Genomic DNA, 24,097 nt, shown 5'->3' on the forward strand with positions numbered 1-24,097 from the left:
CCCCAAACTACGGCCCGCGGGCCGGATTCGGCCCGCCTCCCCATTTGGACCGGCCCCCTGAACAATATCAGAGACGCGTTCCGATTTATTATTTTGTTCACCTGGCCCGCTGCCGTTGAGATTGCAGTGAGACGCGGAGAAAATGTGAAGTGTTGCTCTTCGCAATAAAACAACTTTGATGGACGTGTCGCGTCTCGGCCAATCAGCGTCAAGATGTCCACAGTGTTTGGGAAGTTAGGTTAGCTTGAATGTTAGTCCGCTACATCGGCTGCTGTCACGCTGCACGGTGTAGCGATACTAACAAAGTACCCGTACGTTAAACACGATGTGATTTAGCATATTTTTAGTATCGATACTTCATTAAAAGAGCGATCAGAGCGCACGCTGCTCCGCTCCGTTAAATGCTGTCTGCACGCGCAGCGCTCACAGCGAGTGGCGCGCGCATCGCTCAGCCGTGATGCGCGTACACAGGTGAGCACATTCTCACTAGCACCCCCCCCCGGCTGGCCCTCCAGCAGACAAGGCAAACGTAATGTGGCCCTCTTAGGAAAAAGTTTGGGGACCCCTGGTCTTATCGAACCCACAAATGTGATGCTCCAGATAATCAACTAGCTCAAAGGAAGGCCAGTTTTATAGCTTCTCTCATCAGCAAAACAGTTTTCAGCTGTGCTAACATAATTGCACAAGGGTTTTCAAGGGTTTTCAAGGGTTTTCTAATCATCCATTAGTCTTCTAAGGCGATTATCAGACACAATGTACCATTAGAACACTGGAGTGATAGTTGATGGAAATGGGCCTCTATACACCTCTGGAGATATTTAATTAGAAACCAGACGTTTCCACCTAGAATAGTCATTTACCACATTAACAATGTATAGAGTGTATTTCTGATTGATTTAATGTTATCTTCATTGAAAAAAACAATGCTTTTCTTTGAAAAATAAGGACATTTCTAAGTGATTCCAAACTTTTGAACGGTAGTGTACATATACAGGTGTATGTCCATATATATTTTCTATATATCTAAAAAAAATACATCGTATTCTTTTTATATGAATTTTTAGAAAGAATGCGTTGTCTATGAAGAAATAGGGTCCAGGTAACAAAACTAATTCATATATATATATATAAGGAATGGCTCATTAAAAACAAGAACACAATTTGAATTTCATGATTCAACGGACACTTTGTAGAAATCTTAACAACAAAGCTTTATTAACCGTGTGTGTATCTGTGAGCGTCAAACGTCGTTCACGTAGAGCATCGAGGCAGCTGCGGCAAGAAGGGCGACGACGGTAGTCATGGCAACACCTAAACAGAGAGAACAAATGAGGACACACTCGTAAGTCCTGAATTTGTAACACATTTAAAAAGTCTATTATAGTAACAGATGATTATCTGAACCCACTGAAAACACAATCTAACAGGATATCAATGTCTCCCTCCTATTTCCTTCATTAAGAAAGCAACTTCCTCCACAGTGCATGCTGGGAAAAGGGGCGGGGAACCACTTATCCAGTTGAACTTCCTGTAACACTTTGAACTCGGGGCAACTGAGGGTCAGTGGTTAGCAGGTCTGTCTTTCAATCAGGGGGTTGGCGGTTCAATCCCCGGCCAAGTCGATGTGTCCTTGAGCAAGAAGCTTAACCCTCAATTTCTCCCTGTAGCTGCGTCTTCGGTGTGTGAATATAACATGTAAAGAGTCTTTGAGCACCTTAAAAGGCGCTACATAAATTAAATGTATTATTATTCTTATTAGCATGTTGTAAAGAGGTCCATGTGAGTATCTGCTACGCTGTGGTGACGCCATGAGGATGTTTTCCAGTTGTTCTTTTACCAATGTAGCTGCTCTTCTTGGGCTCCGGCGCTTCAATGGCTTCCTCGGTGGGCTCTGGGAACACACAGCACACCGATTCACGAACAGGGATGACCTCAGAACACCTCAGGAACCCGATTCACGAACAGGGATGACCTCAGAACACCTCAGGAACCCGATTCACGAACAGGGATGACCTCAGAACATCTCAGGAACCCGATTCACAAACAGGGATGACCTCAGAACACCTCAGGAACCCGATTCACGAACAGGGATGACCTCAGAACATCTCAGGAACCCGATTCACGAACAGGGATGACCTCAGAACATCTCAGGAACCCGATTCACGAACAGGGATGACCTCAGAACATCTCAGGAACCCGATTCACGAACAGGGATGACCTCAGAACACCTCAGGAACCCGATTCACGAACAGGGATGACCTCAGAACACCTCAGGAACCCGATTCACGAACAGGGATGACCTCAGAACATCTCAGGAACCCGATTCACGAACAGGGATGACCTCAGAACATCTCAGGAACCCGATTCACGAACAGGGATGACCTCAGAACACTTCAGGAACCCGATTCACGAACAGGGATGACCTCAGAACACCTCAGGAACCCGATTCACGAACAGGGATGACGTCAGAACACCTCAGGAACCCCATTCACGAACAGGGATGACCTCAGAACATCTCAGGAACCCCATTCACGAACAGGGATGACCTCAGAACACCTCAGGAACCCGATTCACGAACAGGGATGACCTCTGAACATCTCAGGAACCCGATTCACGAACAGGGATGACCTCAGAACATCTCAGGAACCCGATTCACGAACAGGGATGACCTCAGAACATCTCAGGAACCCCATTCACGAACAGGGATGACCTCAGAACACCTCAGGAACCCGATTCACGAACAGGGATGACCTCTGAACATCTCAGGAACCCGATTCACGAACAGAGATGACCTCAGAACATCTCAGGAACCCGATTCACGAACAGAGATGACCTCAGAACATCTCAGGAACCCGATTCACGAACAGGGATGACCTCTGAACATCTCAGGAACCCGATTCACGAACAGGGATGACCTCAGAACATCTCAGGAACCCGATTCACGAACAGGGATGACCTCAGAACACCTCAGGAACCCGATTCACGAACAGGGATGACCTCAGAACACCTCAGGAACCCCATTCACGAACAGAGATGACCTCAGAACATCTCAGGAACCCGATTCACGAACAGGGATGACCTCAGAACACCTCAGGAACCCCATTCACGAACAGGGATGACCTCTGAACATCTCAGGAACCCGATTCACGAACAGGGATGACCTCAGAACACCTCAGGAACCCCATTCACGAACAGGGATGACCTCTGAACATCTCAGGAACCCCATTCAGCTCTGTTGAAATGAGGTTCTCAAAGTTGATTTAAAGGAGTTCTGACAGCTTCACTGTAAACACACCACTCAGCTGTGGAAATGCTTCAGTTTCAGTTGGACTTTGGATGGAGTTCTTCCAGGTACTCATGACTAAGGTAGTGATCCATATTTGGCCAGAGGGTCAGGGTTGCTCTGGAGCGGCTTCCTGTGATGGACAGGTCGCTCCCACAGCGCTGAGTTTGAGATTTCACTCTTTCAGTGTGAAAGTTAAGTCACATTTTGATCCCTTAAAAATATTGTATTCAGCCTTCTGTTGTATTAGCTCTACCCTCTAGGGCCGGGGGGGCAACCTCATGGGCCACGCCAGCATCATGGCATCAAAGGGTTGTAACTATGACACTCGATAAACTACTCAATCATATTGTGAAATAACTCTCTTTGCATTTGATTATTGTTTATTTGAGTGTAGAGATATTGTTACATAAGAACATTTCTCTAATATTATAACATAAATCCGTTTAATTTGAAACCTTCAAAATAAAAGCAGAGGATATTTTTCTTAAAAGTCTTTATATGTCTTCCCAGCCATCAGGGGACGCATAAAATGACGTGGCGGGCTGGATTCAGCCGGCGGGCCTTATGTTTGACACCTGTGCTCTAGTGTCACTGCAAACACAACAACAACCAAAAACCAAGATGGCGACGACGAGAAAGCCGAACTCAAGGCTTCAAAACGCAAATCTACAAAGCACTGGGTGACGTCATGTGACCGAGTCCACTTCAACGATGCGGCCTATGCTTTGACCCCAATGTGCTCTAGATTAAAACGATGATGTCGTGTGATGATCCACTCTTCCTACCTGCCGCCGCCTCTCTCTCTCGGACCTCAGCGGGCGTTTCCTGCCTGGTGTCCAGGTCTCCCTCTTGGGCGTCGATGTCCAGCATCTCCTTCAGCCGGTCGGTCACCTCCGCCAGGCCCTCGTCACCGAAGAGGTAGTCGCACACGCACACCGGCCCGCTCGCCGTCACCGGGCAGAAGACTCGACGGGGGAGACAGAACTCTGAAGGAAAGGAGAGTCATGGGGGGGGGTCAGACGGCTCCAATATAAACACTTCCCAGACGAATGTTGCCGTGAAGAAAGCCGCTGCCTCTAGTGGCGACAACGTGGTATTACATTGTCCTTCATTTCCCGACAACCTCTCCTCTCAAGACATCGTCGACTGACCTGAAGGTGCATTCATGTCGATGTGTTGTTCCCCATTTAGTTGCTTTTATATACATGGTACACAACACAGTAAACATGGACTTTAACTGATATTTCCATTGTTTTTCATCTTTTTGTTGACGTATACAAACAGACAACTCCCCCCCCCCCCCATTGGTACAGGACCAGCATGCACCTGGGTACGCCTATGGTTTTTTACCAGCGCAGGAATTCCTTTGTTCTTTTGTTTGTTTAGTAGATAAATGATCAGACAAACAGAATCCTGAATGGACGACGCTTTCTTTTGGCTGCGTACATTTGATTTATGTTGTTTGTGGTCAAACGGCCACGACGGAGCGGTTCTATAGATTTGAGTGACAGCACTCACATCTTTGGGGATTCGGAGTCGTTCATATAAACTAATATTTCAGGACCTTCAGGCCATATGAACAACGCGTATGGATTTAAAAAACCTTCGCCACAGGGATGCACGTTCTCTTGGTGCATTGTTTATTTGTCTGTGAATCATTTCCCCACATCTCGTGTCTATGCAACTCTGTGATGATCCATTCTGGTCACATGACATCTATTGTTCATCTGGTCACATGACATCTATTGATCATCAGGTCACATGACATCTATTGATCATCTGGTCACATGACATCTATTGTTCATCTGGTCACATGACATCTATTGTTCATCTGGTCACATGACATCTATTGATCATCTGGTCACATGACATCTAGTGTTCATCAGGTCACATGACATCTATTGTTCATCTGGTCTCATGACATCTATTGTTCATCTGGTCACATGACATCTATTGTTCATCTAGTCACATGACATCTATTGTTCATCTGGTCACATGACATCTATTGATCATCTGGTCACATGACATCTATTGTTCATCTGGTCACATGCCATCTATTGTTCATCTGGTCACATGACATCTATTGTTCACCTGGTCTCATGACATCTATTGTTCATCTGGTCACATGACATCTATTGTTCATCTGGTCACATGACATCTATTGTTCATCTGGTCACATGACATCTATTGTTCATCTGGTCACATGACATCTATTGTTCATCTGGTCACATGACATCTATTGTTCATCTGGTCACATGACATCTATTGTTCATCTGGTCACATGACATCTATTGTTCATCTGGTCACATGACATCTATTGATCATCTGGTCACATGACATCTATTGTTCATCTGGTCACATGACATCTATTGTTCATCTGGTCACATGACATCTATTGTTCATCTGGTCACATGACATCTATTGTTCATCTGGTCACATGACATCTATTGTTCATCTGGTCACATGACATCTATTGTTCATCTGGTCACATGACATCTATTGTTCATCTGGTCACATGACATCTATTGTTCAACTGGTCACATGACATATTGTTCATCTGGTCACATGACATCTATTGTTCATCTGGTCACATGACATCTATTGTTCACCTGGTCACATGACATCTATTGTTCATCTGGTCACATGACATCTATTGTTCACCTGGTCACATGACATCTATTGTTCACCTGGTCACATGACATCTATTGTTCATCTGGTCACATGACATCTATTGTTCACCTGGTCACATGACATCTATTGTTCATCTGGTCACATGACATCTATTGTTCATCTGGTCACATGACATCTATTGTTCATCTGGTCACGTGACATCTATTGTTCACCTGGTCACATGACATCTATTGTTCATCTGGTCACATGACATCTATTGTTCATCTGGTCACATGACATCTATTGTTCATCTGGTCACATGACATCTATTGTTCATCTGGTCACATGACATCTATTGTTCATCTGGTCACGTGACATCTATTGTTCATCTGGTCACATGACATCTATTGATCATCTGGTCACATGACATCTCCTCACCTGTCCAACCTGGAGAGGGATCCTCCTTGCTCTCCTCAAGGGTTATTCACCTTTTTTTCCCCCAGAGTTTGTTTCTACTTATTGGGTTTTTCCTGAGGTCAAAGGTCAGGGGCGTCGTATGTGTACAGACTGTAAACCCCTCTGAGGAGAATTCGTCATTTATGATATTGGGCTGCATAAAATAAACTGATTGAATATCTTCCTTTCGGCGCGTGAACCCCTCTTCACTGTGATTGGTTGACCCTAAACCCCGCCCACCACTCCGACCGCAACCGTCACCTTGACTTCCACGATCTGGAAAACAAAGGCCCCTGATTGGTGGAGCACACCGGTGTGTGTACCTCTCTGATGTCTGCTCTCCCCGTCTGCCGTCAGCAGCTCCTCCAGCAGCATCTGAGCCCTCGTGGCCACCGTAGACACGGCGTCTCTCTTCAGCAGCTGACCGCAACGGAGACGTTGTGGTTAAAAGGAAGTCGCCGTGGCGATAAAGCTTCTGGATTTTGATTGGACGTCGTCTCCAGGTGACGATCACCTTCTCGGCCAGCTTGGCTTTGGGTTTGTTGCTGTGCAGGTACGCTCTGCTGTGGACGGCCCCCCGGAGCCGAAGGCCGCCGCCACACCGCCGGACCGCGTCTGGGGACCTCCGCTCATCCTGTCACACACAGGAAGTCATCACCCCGTCACACACAGGAAGTCATCACCCCGTCACACACAGGAAGTCATCATCCCGTCACACACAGGAAGTCATCATCCCGTCACACACAGGAAGTCATCATCCCGTCACACACAGGAAGTCATCATCCCGTCACACACAGGAAGTCATCATCCTGTCACACAGGAAGTCATCCCGTCACACACAGGAAGTCATCATCCCGTCACACACAGGAAGTCATCATCCCGTCACACACAGGAAGTCATCATCCTGTCACACACAGGAAGTCATCATCCCGTCACACACAGGAAGTCATCATCCCGTCACACACAGGAAGTCATCATCCCGTCACACACAGGAAGTCATCATCCCGTCACACACAGGAAGTCATCATCCCGTCACACACAGGAAGTCATCATCCGTCACACACAGGAAGTCATCATCCACACACAGGAAGTCATCATCCCGTCACACACAGGAAGTCATCATCCCGTCACACACAGGAAGTCATCATCCCGTCACACACAGGAAGTCATCATCCCGTCACACACAGGAAGTCATCATCCGTCACACACAGGAAGTCATCATCCCGTCACACACAGGAAGTCATCATCCCGTCACACAGGAAGTCATCACCCCGTCACACACAGGAAGTCATCATCCCGTCACACACAGGAAGTCATCATCCCGTCACACACAGGAAGTCATCATCCCGTCACACACAGGAAGTCATCACCCCGTCACACAGGAAGTCATCATCCCGTCACACACAGGAAGTCATCACCCCGTCACACACAGGAAGTCATCACCCCGTCACACACAGGAAGTCATCACCCCGTCACACAGGAAGTCATCACCCGTCACACAGAAGTCATCATCCGTCACACAGGAAGTCATCATCCGTCACACAGGAAGTCATCATCGTCACACAGGAAGTCATCACCCCGTCACACACAGGAAGTCATCACCCCGTCACACACAGGAAGTCATCACCCCGTCACACACAGGAAGTGTGTGTGACGGGAGGCAGACACAGTCACCTCGTTTAAGAGTAGACTTAAGACCTTCCTCTTTGACAGAGCTTATAGTTAGGGCTGAATCAGGTTTGCCCTGGTCCAGCCCCTTGATATGCTGCTATAGGCTTATAGCTGCCGGGGGACGTTTAGGATGCACTGAGTACCTATCTCCTCTTTTCTCCTTAAGGATGAATTTTCATCTCTCAATCACACGCTACTAACTCTGCTTTCTCCTGGAAGTCCTTTTGACTTCGTCTCATGGGGTCATCGGACCCTATGAGACGGCATAGATCCTATCTGCCTGATGGATCGTCTGGGTCGTGGAATTCCTGCTCATGACTACGCCACTGTCCTCCCCACCGCCATCTGCCTGATGGATCGTGGAGGTCTCCATCGTGGAATATGCCTACTATGAACTATTCATACACTCTGTCATATTCATTGAATGTATTTTAACTCTAAATCTGTCCTTCTGTACACATTACATCTATTGCATCTGTCCATCCTAGGAGAGGAGTCCTCCTCTGTTGCTCTCCTCCAGGTTTCTTCCCTTGTTTCCCCCTGGTTATTTGGGAGTTTTTCCTGGTCCGATGTGAGGTTTTGGGGCAGGGATGTCTATGTGTACAGATTGTAAAGCACTCCGAGACAAATTTGTAATTTGTGAAATTGGGCTATACAAATAAACTGAATTGAATTGAATTGAATTGAATTGAATCATCCCGTCACACACAGGAAGTCATCATCCCGTCACACACAGGAAGTCATCATCCCGTCACACACAGGAAGTCATCATCCGTCACACAGGAAGTCATCATCCGTCACACACAGGAAGTCATCATCCTGTCACACAGGAAGTCATCATCCCGTCACACAGGAAGTCATCATCCGTCACACACAGGAAGTCATCATCCCGTCACACACAGGAAGTCATCATCCGTCACACACAGGAAGTCATCATCCCGTCACACACAGGAAGTCATCATCCCGTCACACACAGGAAGTCATCATCCCGTCACACACAGGAAGTCATCATCCCGTCACACACAGGAAGTCATCATCCGTCACACAGGAAGTCATCATCCCGTCACACACAGGAAGTCATCACCCCGTCACACACAGGAAGTCATCATCCCGTCACACACAGGAAGTCATCATCCGTCACACACAGGAAGTCATCATCCCGTCACACAGGAAGTCATCATCCGTCACACACAGGAAGTCATCATCCCGTCACACACAGGAAGTCATCATCCCGTCACACACAGGAAGTCATCATCCCGTCACACAGGAAGTCATCATCCCGTCACACACAGGAAGTCATCATCCGTCACACACAGGAAGTCATCATCCCGTCACACAGGAAGTCATCATCCCGTCACACAGGAAGTCATCATCCCGTCACACACAGGAAGTCATCATCCCGTCACACACAGGAAGTCATCATCCCGTCACACACAGGAAGTCATCATCCCGTCACACACAGGAAGTCATCATCCCGTCACACACAGGAAGCCTGTGTTCTTGTGTGTTCTCCTGTGTTCTTGTGTGTTCTCCTGTGTTCTCGTGTGTTCTCCTGTGTGTTCTCCCGTGTGTTCTCCTGTGTTCTCCTGTGTTCTCCCGTGTTCTCGTGTGTTCTCCCGTGTGTTCTCCTGTGTTCTCCTGTGTTCTCCTGTGTGTTCTCCCGTGTGTTCTCGTGTGTTCTCCCGTGTGTTCTCCTGTGTGTTCTCCTGTGTTCCCGTGTGTTCTCCTGTGTGTTCTCCTGTGTTCTCGTGTGTTCTCCCTGTGTTCTCCTGTGTTCTCGTGTGTTCCCCTGTGTTCTCCTGTGTTCTGTGTGTTCTCCTGTGTTCTGTGTTCCCCTGTGTTCCCGTGTGTTTTCCTGTGTTCCTGTGTTCTCCTGTGTTCTCCTGTGTTCTCCTGTCTGGGTTCTCCTGTCGGTTCTCCTGTGTGTTCTCCTGTCTGTGTTCTCCTGTGTTCTCCTGTGTTCCGTGTGTTCTCCTGTGTGTTCTCTGTGTTCTCCTGTGTTCCCGTGTGTTCTCCTGTGTTCTCGTGTGTTCTCGTGTGTTCTCCTGTGTTCTCCTGTGTGTTCTCCTGTGTTCTCCTGTGTTCTCCTGTGTTCTCCTGTGTTCTCCTGTGTTCCCGTGTTCTCCTGTGTTCTCCTGTGTTCCCGTGTGTTCTCCTGTGTTCTCGTGTGTTCTCCTGTGTGTTCTCCTGTGTTCTCCTGTGTTCTCCTGTCTGTGTTCTCCTGTGTTCTCCTGTCTGGGTTCTCCTGTCGGTTCTCCTGTGTTCTCCTGTGTTCTCCTGTCTGTGTTCTCCTGTCTGTGTTCTCCTGTCTGGGTTCTCCTGTCTGTTCTCCTGTCTGTGTTCTCCTGTCTGTGTTCTCCTGTGTTCTCCTGTCTGGGTTCTCCTGTCTGTGTTCTCCTGTCTGTTCTCCTGTCTGTGTTCTCCTGTCTGGGTTCTCCTGTGTTCTCCTGTCTGTGTTCTCCTGTCTGTGTTCTCCTGTGTTCTCCTGTCTGGGTTCTCCTGTCGGTTCTCGTGTGTTCTCCTGTGTCCTGTGTCTCCTGTGTTCTCCTGTGTTCTCCTGTGTTCTCCTGTGTTCTCCTGTGTTCTCCGTGTGTTCTCCTGTGTCTCCTGTGTCCTCCTGTGTTCTCCTGTGTGTTCCCCTGTGTTCTCCTGTGTTCTCCTGTGTTCTCCTGTGTTCTCCTGTGTGTTCTCCTGTGTTCTCTGTGTTCCTGTGTTCTCCTGTGTTCTCCTGTCTGTTCTCCTGTCTGTGTTCTCCTGTGTGTTCTCCTGTGTTCCCCTGTGTTCTCCTGTGTTCTCCTGTGTTCTCCTGTGTTCTCCTGTGTGTTCTCCTGTGTTCTCCTGTGTTCTCCTGTCTGTGTTCTCCTGTGTTCCCGTGTGTTCTCCTGTGTGTTCTCCTGTGTTCTCCTGTGTGTTCTCCTGTGTTCTCCTGTGTTCCCCTGTGTTCTCCTGTGTTCTCCTGTGTTCTCCGTGTGTCTCCTGTGTTCTCCTGTGTTCTCCTGTGTTCTCCTGTGTTCTCCTGTGTTTTCTCCTGTGTTCTCCTGTGTTTCCTGTGTTCTCCTGTGTTCTCCTGTGTTCTCCTGTGTTCTCCTGTGTTCTCGTGTGTTCTCGTGTGTTCTCGTGTGTTCTCGTGTGTTCTCCTGTGTTCTCCTGTGTGTTCTGTGTTCTCGTGTGTTCTCCTGTGTTCTCCTGTCTGTGTTCTCCTGTGTTCTCCTGTCTGGGTTCTCCTGTCGGTTCTCCTGTGTTCCCGTGTGTTCTCCTGTGTTCTCCTGTGTGTTCTCCTGTGTTCTCCTGTGTGTTCTCCTGTGTTCCCGTGTGTTCTCCTGTGTTCTCCTGTGTTCTCCTGTGTTCTCCTGTGTTCCCGTGTGTTCTCCTGTGTTCTCCTGTGTTCTCCTGTGTTCTCCTGTGTTCCCGTGTGTTCTCCTGTGTGTTCCCGTGTGTTCTCCTGTGTTCTCCTGTGTTCTCCTGTGTTCTCGTGTGTTCTCCTGTGTTCTCCTGTGTTCTCCTGTGTTCTCCTGTGTGTTCTCCTGTGTTCTCGTGTGTGTTCTCCTGTGTTCTCGTGTGTTCTCCTGTGTTCTCCTGTGTTCTCCTGTGTTCTCCTGTGTTCTCCTGTGTTCTCCTGTGTTCTCCTGTGTTCCCGTGTGTTCTCCTGTGTTCTCCTGTGTTCTCCTGTGTTCCCGTGTGTTCTCCTGTGTTCTCCTGTGTGTTCTCCTGTGTTCCCGTGTGTTCTCCTGTGTTCCCGTGTGTTCTCCTGTGTTCTCCTGTGTTCTCCTGTGTTCTCCTGTGTTCTCCTGTGTTCTCCTGTGTTCTCCTGTGTTCCCGTGTGTTCTCCTGTGTGTTCTCCTGTGTTCTCCTGTGTTCTCTGTGTGTTCTCCTGTGTTCTCGTGTGTTCTCCTGTGTTCCCGTGTGTTCTCCTGTGTTCCCGTGTGTTCTCCTGTGTTCTCCTGTGTGTTCTCCTGTGTTCTCCTGTGTTCTCCTGTGTTCTCCTGTGTTCTCCTGTGTTCTCCTGTGTGTTCTCCTGTGTGTTCTCCTGTGTTCCCGTGTGTTCTCCTGTGTGTTCTCCTGTGTTCCCGTGTGTTCTCCTGTGTTCTCCTGTGTGTTCTCCTGTGTTCTCGTGTGTTCTCCTGTGTGTTCTCCTGTGTTCCCGTGTGTTCTCCTGTGTTCTCCTGTGTTCTCCTGTGTTCCTGTGTTCTCCTGTGTTCTCCTGTGTTCTCCTGTGTTCTCGTGTGTTCTCCTGTGTTCTCCTGTGTTCCCGTGTGTTCTCCTGTGTTCTCCTGTGTGTTCTCCTGTGTTCTCGTGTGTTCTCCTGTGTTCCGTGTGTTCTCCTGTGTTCTCCTGTGTGTTCTCCTGTGTTCCCGTGTGTTCTCCTGTGTTCTCCTGTGTGTTCTCCTGTGTTCTCCTGTGTTCTCCTGTGTTCTCCTGTGTTCCCGTGTGTTCTCCTGTGTGTTCTCCTGTGTTCTCCTGTGTTCCCGTGTGTTCTCCTGTGTTCTCCTGTGTGTTCTCCTGTGTTCTCCTGTGTGTTCTCCTGTGTTCTCCTGTGTGTTCTCCTGTGTTCTCCTGTGTTCTCCTGTGTTCTCGTGTGTTCTCCTGTGTTCTCCTGTGTTCTCCTGTGTTCTCCTGTGTGTTCTCCTGTGTTCTCCTGTGTTCTCCTGTGTGTTCTCCTGTGTTCTCCTGTGTGTTCTCCTGTGTTCTCCTGTGTTCTCCTGTGTTCTCCTGTGTTCTCCTGTGTTCTCCTGTGTTCTCCTGTGTTCTCCTGTGTTCCCGTGTGTTCTCCTGTGTTCTCCTGTGTGTTCTCCTGTGTTCTCCTGTGTTCTCCTGTGTTCTCCTGTGTTCCCGTGTGTTCTCCTGTGTTCTCGTGTGTTCTCCTGTGTTCCCGTGTGTTCTCCTGTGTTCCCGTGTGTTCTCCTGTGTTCTCCTGTGTTCTCCTGTGTTCTCCTGTGTTCTCCTGTGTTCTCCTGTGTTCTCCTGTGTTCTCGTGTGTTCTCCTGTGTTCTCCTGTGTTCTCCTGTGTTCCCGTGTGTTCTCCTGTGTTCTCCTGTGTGTTCTCCTGTGTTCTCCTGTGTTCTCCTGTGTTCTCCTGTGTGTTCTCCTGTGTTCTCCTGTGTTCTCCTGTGTTCTCCTGTGTTCCTGTGTTCTCCTGTGTTCTCCTGTGTTCTCCTGTGTTCCCGTGTGTTCTCCTGTGTTCTCCTGTGTTCCCGTGTGTTCTCCTGTGTTCTCCTGTGTTCCCGTGTGTTCTCCTGTGTTCTCGTGTGTTCTCCTGTGTTCTCCTGTGTTCTCCTGTGTTCCCGTGTGTTCTCCTGTGTTCTCCTGTGTTCTCGTGTGTTCTCCTGTGTTCTCCTGTCTGTGTTCTCCTGTGTTCTCCTGTCTGGGTTCTCCTGTCGGTTCTCCTGTCTGTGTTCTCCTGTCTGTGTTCTCCTGTGTTCTCCTGTGTTCTCCTGTGTGTTCTCCTGTGTTCTCCTGTGTTCCCGTGTGTTCTCCTGTGTTCTCCTGTGTTCCCGTGTGTTCTCCTGTGTTCTCCTGTGTTCTCCTGTGTGTTCTCCTGTGTTCTCCTGTGTTCTCGTGTGTTCCCGTGTGTTCTCCTGTGTTCTCCTGTGTTCTCGTGTGTTCCCGTGTGTTCTCCTGTGTTCTCCTGTGTGTTCTCCTGTGTTCTCCTGTGTTCTCGTGTGTTCTCCTGTGTTCTCCTGTGTTCTCCTGTGTTCCTGTGTGTTCTCCTGTGTTCTCCTGTGTTCTCCTGTGTTCTCCTGTGTTCTCCTGTGTGTTCTCCTGTGTTCCCGTGTGTTCTCCTGTGTTCTCGTGTGTTCTCCTGTGTTCCCGTGTGTTCTCCTGTGTTCTCCTGTGTTCTCGTGTGTTCTCCTGTGTTCTCCTGTGTTCCTGTGTTCTCCTGTGTTCTCCTGTGTTCTCCTGTGTTCTCCTGTGTTCTCCTGTGTTCTCCTGTGTTCTCGTGTGTTCTCCTGTGTTCTCCTGTGTTCCTGTGTGTTCTCCTGTGTTCTCGTGTGTTCTCCTGTGTTCTCCTGTGTTCTCGTGTGTTCTCCTGTGTTCCCGTGTGTTCTCCTGTGTGTTCTCCTGTGTTCTCGTGTGTTCTCCTGTGTTCTCCTGTGTGTTCTCCTGTGTTCTCCTGTGTGTTCCCGTGTGTTCTCCTGTGTTCTCGTGTGTTCTCCTGTGTTCTCCTGTGTTCTCCTGTGTTCTCCTGTGTTCTCCTGTGTTCTCCTGTGTTCTCCTGTGTGTTCTCCTGTGTTCCCGTGTGTTCTCCTGTGTTCTCGTGTGTGTTCTCCTGTGTTCTCGTGTGTTCTCGTGTGTTCTCCTGTGTTCTCGTGTGTTCTCGTGTGTTCTCCTGTGTTCTCCTGTGTTCTCGTGTGTTCTCCTGTGTTCTCGTGTGTTCTCCTGTGTTCTGTGTGTTCTCCTGTGTTCTCCTGTCTGTGTTCTCCTGTGTTCTCCTGTGTTCTCTGTGTGTTCTCCTGTGTTCTCCTGTGTTCTCCTGTGTTCGTGTGTTCTCCTGTGTTCTCCTGTGTTCTCTGTGTCTCCTGTGTTCTCCTGTGTTCTCCTGTGTTCTCCTGTGTTCTCTGTGTCTCCTGTGTTCTGTGTTCTCCTGTCTGTGTTCTCCTGTGTTCTCCTGTGTTCTGTGTTCTGTGTTTCCTGTGTTCTCCTGTGTTCCTGTGTCTCCTGTGTTCCTGTGTTCTCTGTGTCTCCGTGTGTTCTCCTGTGTTCCCGTGTGTTCTCCTGTGTTCTCCTGTGTTCTCCTGTGTGTTCTCCTGTGTTCTCCTGTGTGTTCTCCTGTGTTCCCGTGTGTTCTCCTGTGTTCTCGTGTGTTCTCCTGTGTTCTCGTGTGTTCTCCTGTGTTCTCGTGTGTTCTCCTGTGTTCTTGTGTTCTCCTGTGTTCTCCTGTGTTCTCCTGTGTTCTCCTGTCTGGGTTCTCCTGTCGGTTCTCCTGTGTTCTCCTGTGTTCCCGTGTGTTCTCGTGTTCTCCTGTGTTCCCGTGTGTTCTCCTGTGTTCCTGTGTTCTCCTGTGTTCTCCTGTGTGTTCTCCTGTGTTCTCCTGTGTGTTCTCCTGTGTTCTCCTGTGTTCCCGTGTGTTCCCGTGTGTTCTCCTGTGTTCTCCGTGTGTTCTCCTGTGTTCTCCTGTGTTCTCCTGTGTTCCTGTGTGTTCTCCTGTGTTCTCCTGTGTTCTCCTGTGTTCTCCTGTGTTCTCGTGTGTTCTCCTGTGTTCTCGTGTGTTCTCCTGTGTTCTCCTGTGTTCTCCTGTGTTCTCCTGTGTGTTCTCCTGTGTTCTCCTGTGTTCTCGTGTGTTCTCCTGTGTTCTCCTGTGTTCTCCTGTGTTCTCCTGTGTGTTCTCCTGTGTGTTCTCCTGTGTTCTCCTGTGTTCTCCTGTGTGTTCTCCTGTGTTCTCCTGTGTTCTCCTGTGTTCTCCTGTGTTCCCGTGTGTTCTCCTGTGTTCTCCTGTGTTCTCCTGTGTTCTCCTGTGTTCTCCTGTGTTCTCCTGTGTTCTCCTGTGTTCTCGTGTGTTCTCCTGTGTTCTCGTGTGTTCTCCTGTGTTCTCGTGTGTTCTCCTGTGTTCTCCTGTGTTCTCCTGTGTTCTCGTGTGTTCTCCTGTGTGTTCTCCTGTGTTCTCCTGTGTTCTCCTGTGTTCTCCTGTGTTCCCGTGTGTTCTCCTGTGTTCTCCTGTGTTCCCGTGTGTTCTCCTGTGTTCTCCTGTGTGTTCTCCTGTGTTCCCGTGTGTTCTCCTGTGTTCTCCTGTGTTCTCCTGTGTTCTCGTGTGTTCTCCTGTGTTCTCCTGTGTTCCTGTGTTCTCGTGTGTTCCTGTGTTCTCCTGTATCTCCTCTGTTCTCCTGTGTTCTCGTGTGTTCTCCTGTGTTCCTGTGTGTTCTCCTGTGTTCTCGTGTGTTCCTGTGTTCTCCTGTGTTCCCGTGTGTTCTCCTGTGTTCTCCTGTGTTCCCCTGTGTTCTCCTGTGTTCTCCTGTGTTCCCCTGTGTGTTCTCCTGTGTTCTCCTGTGTTCTCGTGTGTTCTCCTGTGTTCTCGTGTGTTCTCCTGTGTTCTCGTGTGTTCTCCTGTGTTCCTGTGTGTTCTCCTGTGTTCCCGTGTGTTCTCCTGTGTTCTCCTGTGTTCTCCTGTGTTCTCCTGTGTTCCTGTGTTCTCCTGTGTTCCCGTGTGTTCTCCTGTGTTCTCGTGTGTTCTCCTGTGTTCTCCTGTGTTCTCCTGTGTTCTCCTGTGTTCCCGTGTGTTCTCCTGTGTGTTCTCCTGTGTTCTCCTGTGTTCTCCTGTGTTCTCCTGTGTTCTCCTGTTCTCTGTGTCTCCTGTGTGTTCTCCTGTGTTCTCCTGTGTTCCGTGTGTTCTCCTGTGTTCTCCTGTGTTCTCCTGTGTTCTCCTGTGTTCCGTGTGTTCCCTGTGTTCTCCTGTGTTCTCCTGTGTTCTCCTGTGTTCTCCTGTGTTCTCCTGTGTTCTCGTGTGTTCTCCTGTGTTCTCCTGTGTTCTCGTGTGTTCTCCTGTGTTCCCGTGTGTTCTCCTGTGTTCTCCTGTGTTCTCCTGTGTTCTCGTGTGTTCTCCTGTGTTCTCCTGTGTTCCCGTGTGTTCTCCTGTGTTCTCGTGTGTTCTCCTGTGTTCTCCTGTGTTCTCCTGTGTTCTCGTGTGTTCTCCTGTGTTCTCCTGTGTGTTCTCCTGTGTTCCCGTGTGTTCTCCTGTGTTCTCCTGTGTTCTCCTGTGTTCCCGTGTGTTCCCCTGTGTTCTCCTGTGTTCTCCTGTGTTCTCCTGTGTGTTCTCCTGTGTTCTCGTGTGTTCTCCTGTGTTCTCCTGTGTTCTCCTGTGTTCTCCTGTGTGTTCTCCTGTGTTCCCGTGTGTTCTCCTGTGTTCCCGTGTGTTCTCCTGTGTGTTCTCCTGTGTTTGTGTTCCCGTGTGTTCTCCTGTGTTCTCCTGTGTTCTCCTGTGTGTTCTCCTGTGTTCTCCTGTGTGTTCTCCTGTCTGTGTTCTCCTGTCTGTGTTCTCCTGTGTTCTCCTGTCTGGGTTCTCCTGTCGGTTCTCCTGTGTTCTCCTGTGTTCTCCTGTGTTCTCCTGTGTGTTCTCCTGTGTTCTCCTGTGTTCTCCTGTGTTCTCCTGTGTTCTCCTGTGTGTTCTCCTGTCTGTGTTCTCCTGTCTGGGTTCTCCTGTCTGGGTTCTCCTGTGTTCTCCTGTGTTCTCCTGTGTTCTCCTGTGTTCTCCTGTGTTCCCGTGTGTTCTCCTGTGTTCTCGTGTGTTCTCCTGTGTTCTCCTGTGTTCTCGTGTGTTCTCCTGTGTTCTCCTGTGTTCCTGTGTCTCCTGTGTTCTCCTGTGTTCTCGTGTGTTCTCGTGTGTTCTCCTGTGTTCTCCTGTGTTCCCGTGTGTTCTCCTGTGTTCTCGTGTGTTCTCCTGTGTTCTCCTGTGTTCTCCTGTGTTCTCGTGTGTTCTCCTGTGTTCTCCTGTGTTCTCCTGTGTTCTCCTGTGTTCTCCTGTATTCTCCTGTGTTCTCCTGTGTTCTCCTGTGTTCTCGTGTTCTCCTGTGTTCTCCTGTGTTCTCCTGTGTTCTCCTGTGTTCTCCTGTGTTCTCCTGTGTTCTCGTGTGTTCTCCTGTGTTCTCCTGTGTTCTCGTGTGTTCTCCTGTGTTCCCGTGTGTTCTCCTGTGTTCTCCTGTGTTCTCGTGTGTTCTCCTGTGTTCTCCTGTGTTCTCGTGTGTTCTCCTGTGTTCTCGTGTGTTCTCCTGTGTTCTCCTGTGTTCTCCTGTGTTCTCCTGTGTTCTCGTGTGTTCTCCTGTGTTCCCGTGTGTTCTCCTGTGTTCTCGTGTGTTCTCCTGTGTTCTCCTGTGTTCTCCTGTGTGTTCTCCTGTGTTCTTGTGTGTTCTCCTGTGTTCTCCTGTGTTCTCGTGTGTTCTCCTGTGTTCCCGTGTGTTCTCCTGTGTTCTCCTGTGTGTTCTCCTGTGTTCCCGTGTGTTCTCCTGTGTTCTCCTGTGTTCTCGTGTGTCTTACCGGCGTGACGAGCAGCTGAGCCGTGTACGCCTGTCTCACGTTCCTCTTCTACGGAGAGACAACAACAGACAGTCCCCGTCATGATGCAGTTCTTTATGTTTTGGACATAGTTCCTGATGTTGTGAGGTGGTGGTCAGGTATTCATCAACATCTCAGAATCACTGCCAGATGTTTAGTTTTAAAGTATTTTAAATACTCTATAGGGAAAAATACCAAATCTATGAATATGCAAATAGCTTTCATTTTGAAAAGTCAAACATCTGGGAACCTCCTGGCCCTACAGGAGGGATCTACACCTCTCTGAGCTCCTGTTGGCAGCATTGCTGCCACAGTGCCCTCGAGCAAGGCGTCCAAAGCGAGCACAGATATAAAGATGGAACTCCTTGATGTTTACAACCTGTCCTCCTGCGAGCTCACAGTCCTCCGCCAGCTTCCTGCCGTTGAGGAGGCAAACTCCGCCTTCCAGCTGGCGCGCCCACACTCTGAGTCCCTCCTGAAACGAAGAGCAGTTCCCACTGTAGTTCCTGAAAGGATTCATTCACGTGTTTTGCGTGACTGTGTGTGTGTGCTCTCTGGCTCTAACCTTAAAGCTGCGTTCACACCAAAAGCGAAACTATTTTTTCGCGCGACCGAATCCCATGAGAAGTCAATGTACAGACGCGTGTGGCTGCGATAGATGCGATATTTTCCCGGGCGACGCGATGTGGGCGACGCGTCTTCAGCGGCGCAATTTTCGCCCCGAGTTGAAATTCAACTTTGGAGGCGTCATCTCGCAACTCGGGCCAATCAGCTCTTGAGTTCTCTCTCGTAGCTGGAAGCGGAAGTCTTTCAAGCGTAACAGTAACTTCATCGTGAAAGTGACCGAGCTGAGTGAGCCTACAGGTGATGTCATGTAATATATATATATATATACTGTATATATATATATATTAATGTCATGAACCCAAACACGAGGGCGTTAGTGTGTGGGACGTCCACAACAAGTATAAAGCAGAACTAGTGGTGAGATATTCTGGTGGATGAAGGAGATGATAACGGTCTTTACGGAGACGAGACACGGAGATAAGCCCTCGCGGAGCGTCTCGACGCTTATGGTGAGAACACGGCGAACGGTCGAGCGAGTAAACTCACGCGTTTTGGGCGACGTGAAAAATAGTTTTGCTTTTGGTGTGAAGGCACCTTTAGACATGTATCCATGGCCTCCAGGCCGGTGCTGTCGTCGGGCAGCGGCACCAACAGGTCCACGCTCAGGCTGCAGGACACCGAGCTCCAGGAGGAGCTCACGCCCGCCTGGTACCGCCAGTCGGCGGGCTTGGCCACGCTCTGCGTCGGGGGGGAGGGAGCACAACGCGGGTCTGAGACCTTCAGGACTTCGGGAAGCCGGCGTGGCGTTTGCGAGACGTGACAGGCGGACACGGACCTTGGGGTCTTTGATGTCGAAGGTTCTGCAGAAGGTTCTGAGGCGAGCGGGTTGAGGAACGTCCCCGCGAGGCGTCTGATCCTACGGGACGGCCCCCCGGCTAAAGAAAAGGATACTTCCTGGTTTTGGGGTTGACGTGCAGCGCGACGCAGTCGGCGACGTCGTCGTCCGCGAGGCTCCACAGACGCTCGGAGGAGATCAGCTTCTCCACGGCGAAGACGAGCTGCACACGAGGAAGAGGAAGAGGACATCAACATGACTCATTGTATTCACTTTTAAATAAATAGAGCTTTAACTTGAATGCATCTCTGCTGATGTGCAACTCTTTCCATCAAATTAGGACTCAAAACCCATTTCTTCTTCAACTGAAGTGCATTTCAAACTAAAATAAGTAAAACACAAGATATTACTCTTCTACTCTGGAGAGCATCTATGACCTTTCACAGGCTGACAGCTTCCCAACAGGTGAACAGGTTCATCCACATGACCAATGAACAGGGTTCATCTACATGACCAATGAACAGGTTCATCCACACGACCAATGAACAGGTTCATCCACATGACCAATGAACAGGGTTCATCCACATGACCAATGAACAGGTTCATCCACATGACCAATGAACAGGTTCATCCACATGACCAATGAACAGGTTCATCCACATGACCAATGAACAGGTTCATCCTCATGACCAATGAACAGGGTCATCCTCATGACCAATGAACAGGGTTCATCTACATGACCAATGAACAGGTTCATCCACACGACCAATGAACAGGTTCATCCTCATGACCAATGAACAGGTTCATCCACATGACCAATGAACAGGTTCATCCACATGACCAATGAACAGGTTCATCCACATGACCAGTGAACAGGGTTCATCCACATGACCAATGAACAGGGTTCATCCACATGACCAATGAACAGGTTCATCCACATGACCAATGAACAGGTTCATCACATGACCAATGAACAGGTTCATCCACATGACCAGTGAACAGGGTTCATCCACATGACCAATGAACAGGTTCATCCTCATGACCAATGAACAGGTTCATCCACATGACCAATGAACAGGTTCATCCTCATGACCAATGAACAGGTTCATCCACATGACCAATGAACAGGTTCATCCACATGACCAGTGAACAGGGTTCATCCACATGACCAATGAACAGGTTCATCCTCATGACCAATGAACAGGTTCATCCACATGACCAGTGAACAGGTTCATCCACATGACCAATGAACAGGTTCATCCACATGACCAGTGAACAGGTTCATCCACATGACCAATGAACAGGTTCATCCACATGACCAATGAACAGGTTCATCCACATGACCAATAAACAGGTTCATCCACATGACCAGTGAACAGGTTCATCCTCATGACCAATGAACAGGTTCATCCACATGACCAATAAACAGGTTCATCCACATGACCAGTGAACAGGTTCATCCACATGACCAACGAACAGGGTTCATCCACATGACCAACGAACAGGTTCATCCTCATGACCAATGAACAGGTTCATCCACATGACCAATGAACATTTTACAAATTCCATGACTTTTCCAGGTTCTCCCTGACCGTAAACCCCTGGGTGAAGGAAACCTCTCCATTGCCCCCTGCTGGCTGGCTACGAGTTTAGGAAGCGCTTGATTACCTTCGCATTGAAAATGCGAAAGGTAATGTTTTGATCGCCGTGTATTTATATATTTGTATGCGTGTTACTCGCATAACTCAAAAAGTATTAAACCGAATCGTATGACATTTAGTGGGATGATTGGTTATTATCCGGGGACTATTTGATACAATTTTGGGATCAATCGGGTCAAAGGTCAAGGTCATGAAAAGGTCAAAATCTTATTTTTACCATAGATGGAGTAAGTTCTTATCCAATTGGCATGCAACTAATGCCAAAATGTTCATAATTCAATGCCCAATCTTGTGATATGCGAATGTATGCGCTCTACCGAGTGCCCGTTCTAGTTCGATATGCAGCAGTGCCGAAGTCCCTCATCACAACTTGGCAGAACAGGGTGCAAAGTTTCCCTTTAAGATCAGAGTTTATTCACATTTGATGATTTTTAATCTCTTTATTTCTAAGTCTGTTCACTTGTGCTTCTATTAGAAGCAAAGCTGGAGTCTGTCAGCTGATTTTAATTTACTCCTCCTGCCCCTTTTGTGTCCAATGTAAAACATGCAGCTGTCAGTGTGTGTGCACATCATGTGCAGTGTGTGTGTGTGTGTGTGAATCCCACCTGTCGGAGTGTGGTGAGCGTGTCCTTGGCGTCGACGTCGGTGACGATAAAGACTCCCAACACAGACAGGCCGCCGGGCAGCATCCGGGACACCTGCCGACAGAAGCCAGGTCAACCCTCCCTCGTATAGTTTGATTCTGCGAGAACATCCTGACTGAGCCGGAGTCTCCAGCGACTTCAAAAAGACGTTTCAACACACAAAGCGTGCGTCGGGACGGAGCCCCGCCTCCTCTCACCTGTCGAGCGTGCTCCGTCACCCACTCCTTATCCGGAGAGTCTGCGGCGGCTGCGGGAGGCTCCTCCCTCTGGGGCGTCCGGGTTGCCATGACGACAAACTCCCTCTGGGTTGAGCTCTGAAACGTTTTAGTCGACGATGGTAACGTGTCACCGCTCACACACCTACAGCAAATCCTCCGTTAGGAGACACCGACGCTCTACTCTGTTTATCTGGTCTCATGACATCTATTGTTCATCTGGTCACATGACATCTATTGTTCATCTGGTCACATGACATCTATTGTTCATCTGGTCACATGACATCTATTGTTCATCTGGTCACATGACATCTATTGTTCATCTGGTCACATGACATCTATTGTTCATGTGGTCACATGACATCTATTGTTCACCTGGTCTCATGACATATATTGTTCATCTGGTCACATGACATCTATTGTTCATGTGGTCACATGACATCTATTGTTCATCTGGTCACATGACATCTATTGTTTATCTGGTCACATGATATCTATTGTTCATGTGGTCACATGACATCTATTGTTCACCTGGTCTCATGACATCTATTGTTCATCTGGTCACATGACATCTATTGTTCATCTGGTCACATGACATCTATTGTTCATCTGGTCACATGACATCTATTGTTCATCTGGTCTCATGACATCTATTGTTCATGTGGTCACATGACATCTATTGTTCATCTGGTCACATGACATCTATTGTTTATCTGGTCACATGATATCTATTGTTCATGTGGTCACATGACATCTATTGTTCACCTGGTCTCATGACATCTATTGTTCATCTGGTCACATGACATCTATTGTTCATCTGGTCACATGACATCTATTGTTCATCTGGTCACATGACATCTATTGTTTATCTGGTCACATGATATCTATTGTTCATGTGGTCACATGACATCTATTGTTCACCTGGTCTCATGACATCTATTGTTCATCTGGTCACATGACATCTATTGTTCATCTGGTCTCATGACATCTATTGTTCATGTGGTCACATGACATCTATTGTTCATCTGGTCACATGACATCTATTGTTCATGTGGTCACATGACATCTATTGTTCATCTGGTCACATGACATCTATTGTTCACCTGGTCACATGACATCTATTGTTCATCTGGTCACATGACATCTATTATTCATCTGGTCACATGACATCTATTGTTCATCTGGTCACATGACATCTATTGTTCATCTGGTCACATGACATCTATTGTTCACCTGGTCACATGACTTCTATTGTTCATCTGGTCACATGACATCTATTATTCATCTGGTCACATGACATCTATTGTTCATCTGGTCACATGACATCTATTGTTCATCTGGTCACATGACATCTATTGTTCACCTGGTCACATGACATCTATTGTTCATCTGGTCACGTGACATCTATTGTTCATCTGGTCACGTGACATCTGTTGTTCATCTGGTCACATGACATCTATTGTTCATCTGGTCACGTGACATCTATTGTTCATCTGGTCACATGACATCTATTGTTCATCTGGTCACGTGACATCTCCTGTCCACCCTGGAGAGGGATCCTCCTCTGACATTTGCAAATTGTTACAGCTGGTTTGATGCTTTACTCAACAACAACAACAACAACAACAGAGTTGTGTGTGGACCACCGTACCTGTCCAATCAGCAGGCCTGTGACTGGACCTGCTTGTTGTTCACACTGTCTCGTCAGATATCCCTCCACGGCCTCCTCCACTATGTAGCTGCGCCCCATCCTGCCGGGTGGAGGCTGGTGGAGGCTGATGGAGGGTCGTGTGGACCTCTAGCTGAAGCTCTGCATCGAGGAAGGGAGACGTGGAAGAATAACACGGCTGAACAAGAGGAGGCTTTACTTTTAGCGTTATCTGCACACACAACAACTCCAACTCCAAAGTGTTTACACCACGTACAACTTCAACTGAACGTCGGGAAAACCGATGTTAGCTGACTACATTTAGGTCACGTGGTGTGGTCAGAGTGACGGTACCTCGTGTGGAGCACCTGAAGGCAGCAGGTATGAAGCAGGAGGCGACCTGATGCCAGTCCTGACAGCTCGCAGCGGTTCGTCAGCAGAGAAGAAAAACTCCATGTACCAACGTGCGTTGGGCTGTGACGTATTTCCGGCGCACAGCTTCGTCGCATGTGTGTGTCGGTGG

At 48.5% G+C, this 24,097-nt stretch overlaps 1 protein-coding gene across 2 annotated transcripts; it reads right to left on the bottom strand.

Moving 5' to 3' along the window:
- Nucleotides 1-1,193: 1,193 nt before the first annotated feature.
- odr4 (odr-4 GPCR localization factor homolog) lies at nucleotides 1,194-24,035 on the bottom strand. 2 transcript variants are annotated; one of them, XM_056421742.1, is made up of 14 exons: nucleotides 23,929-24,035; nucleotides 23,578-23,736; nucleotides 21,909-22,025; nucleotides 21,673-21,765; nucleotides 19,523-19,629; nucleotides 19,407-19,443; nucleotides 19,118-19,309; nucleotides 18,384-18,479; nucleotides 17,987-18,034; nucleotides 6,867-6,986; nucleotides 6,676-6,772; nucleotides 4,072-4,272; nucleotides 1,838-1,891; nucleotides 1,194-1,311 (listed from the first exon to the last, which is right to left on the bottom strand). In XM_056421742.1, exons 2-14 carry the CDS (start codon nucleotides 23,674-23,676, stop codon nucleotides 1,241-1,243), a joined length of 1,332 nt encoding a protein of 443 aa, XP_056277717.1. In that variant the 5' UTR covers nucleotides 23,677-23,736; nucleotides 23,929-24,035; the 3' UTR covers nucleotides 1,194-1,240. The 2 variants fall into 2 exon arrangements, with proteins under 2 accessions (XP_056277717.1, XP_056277718.1); XM_056421743.1 differs by having other exon boundaries at nucleotides 19,166-19,309; nucleotides 23,929-24,034.
- Between the last annotated feature and the right edge of the window lie 62 nt (nucleotides 24,036-24,097).

This window comes from Pseudoliparis swirei, chromosome 8 (genome assembly GCF_029220125.1).
Source record: "Pseudoliparis swirei isolate HS2019 ecotype Mariana Trench chromosome 8, NWPU_hadal_v1, whole genome shotgun sequence".
Taxonomy (NCBI): domain Eukaryota; kingdom Metazoa; phylum Chordata; class Actinopteri; order Perciformes; family Liparidae; genus Pseudoliparis; species Pseudoliparis swirei.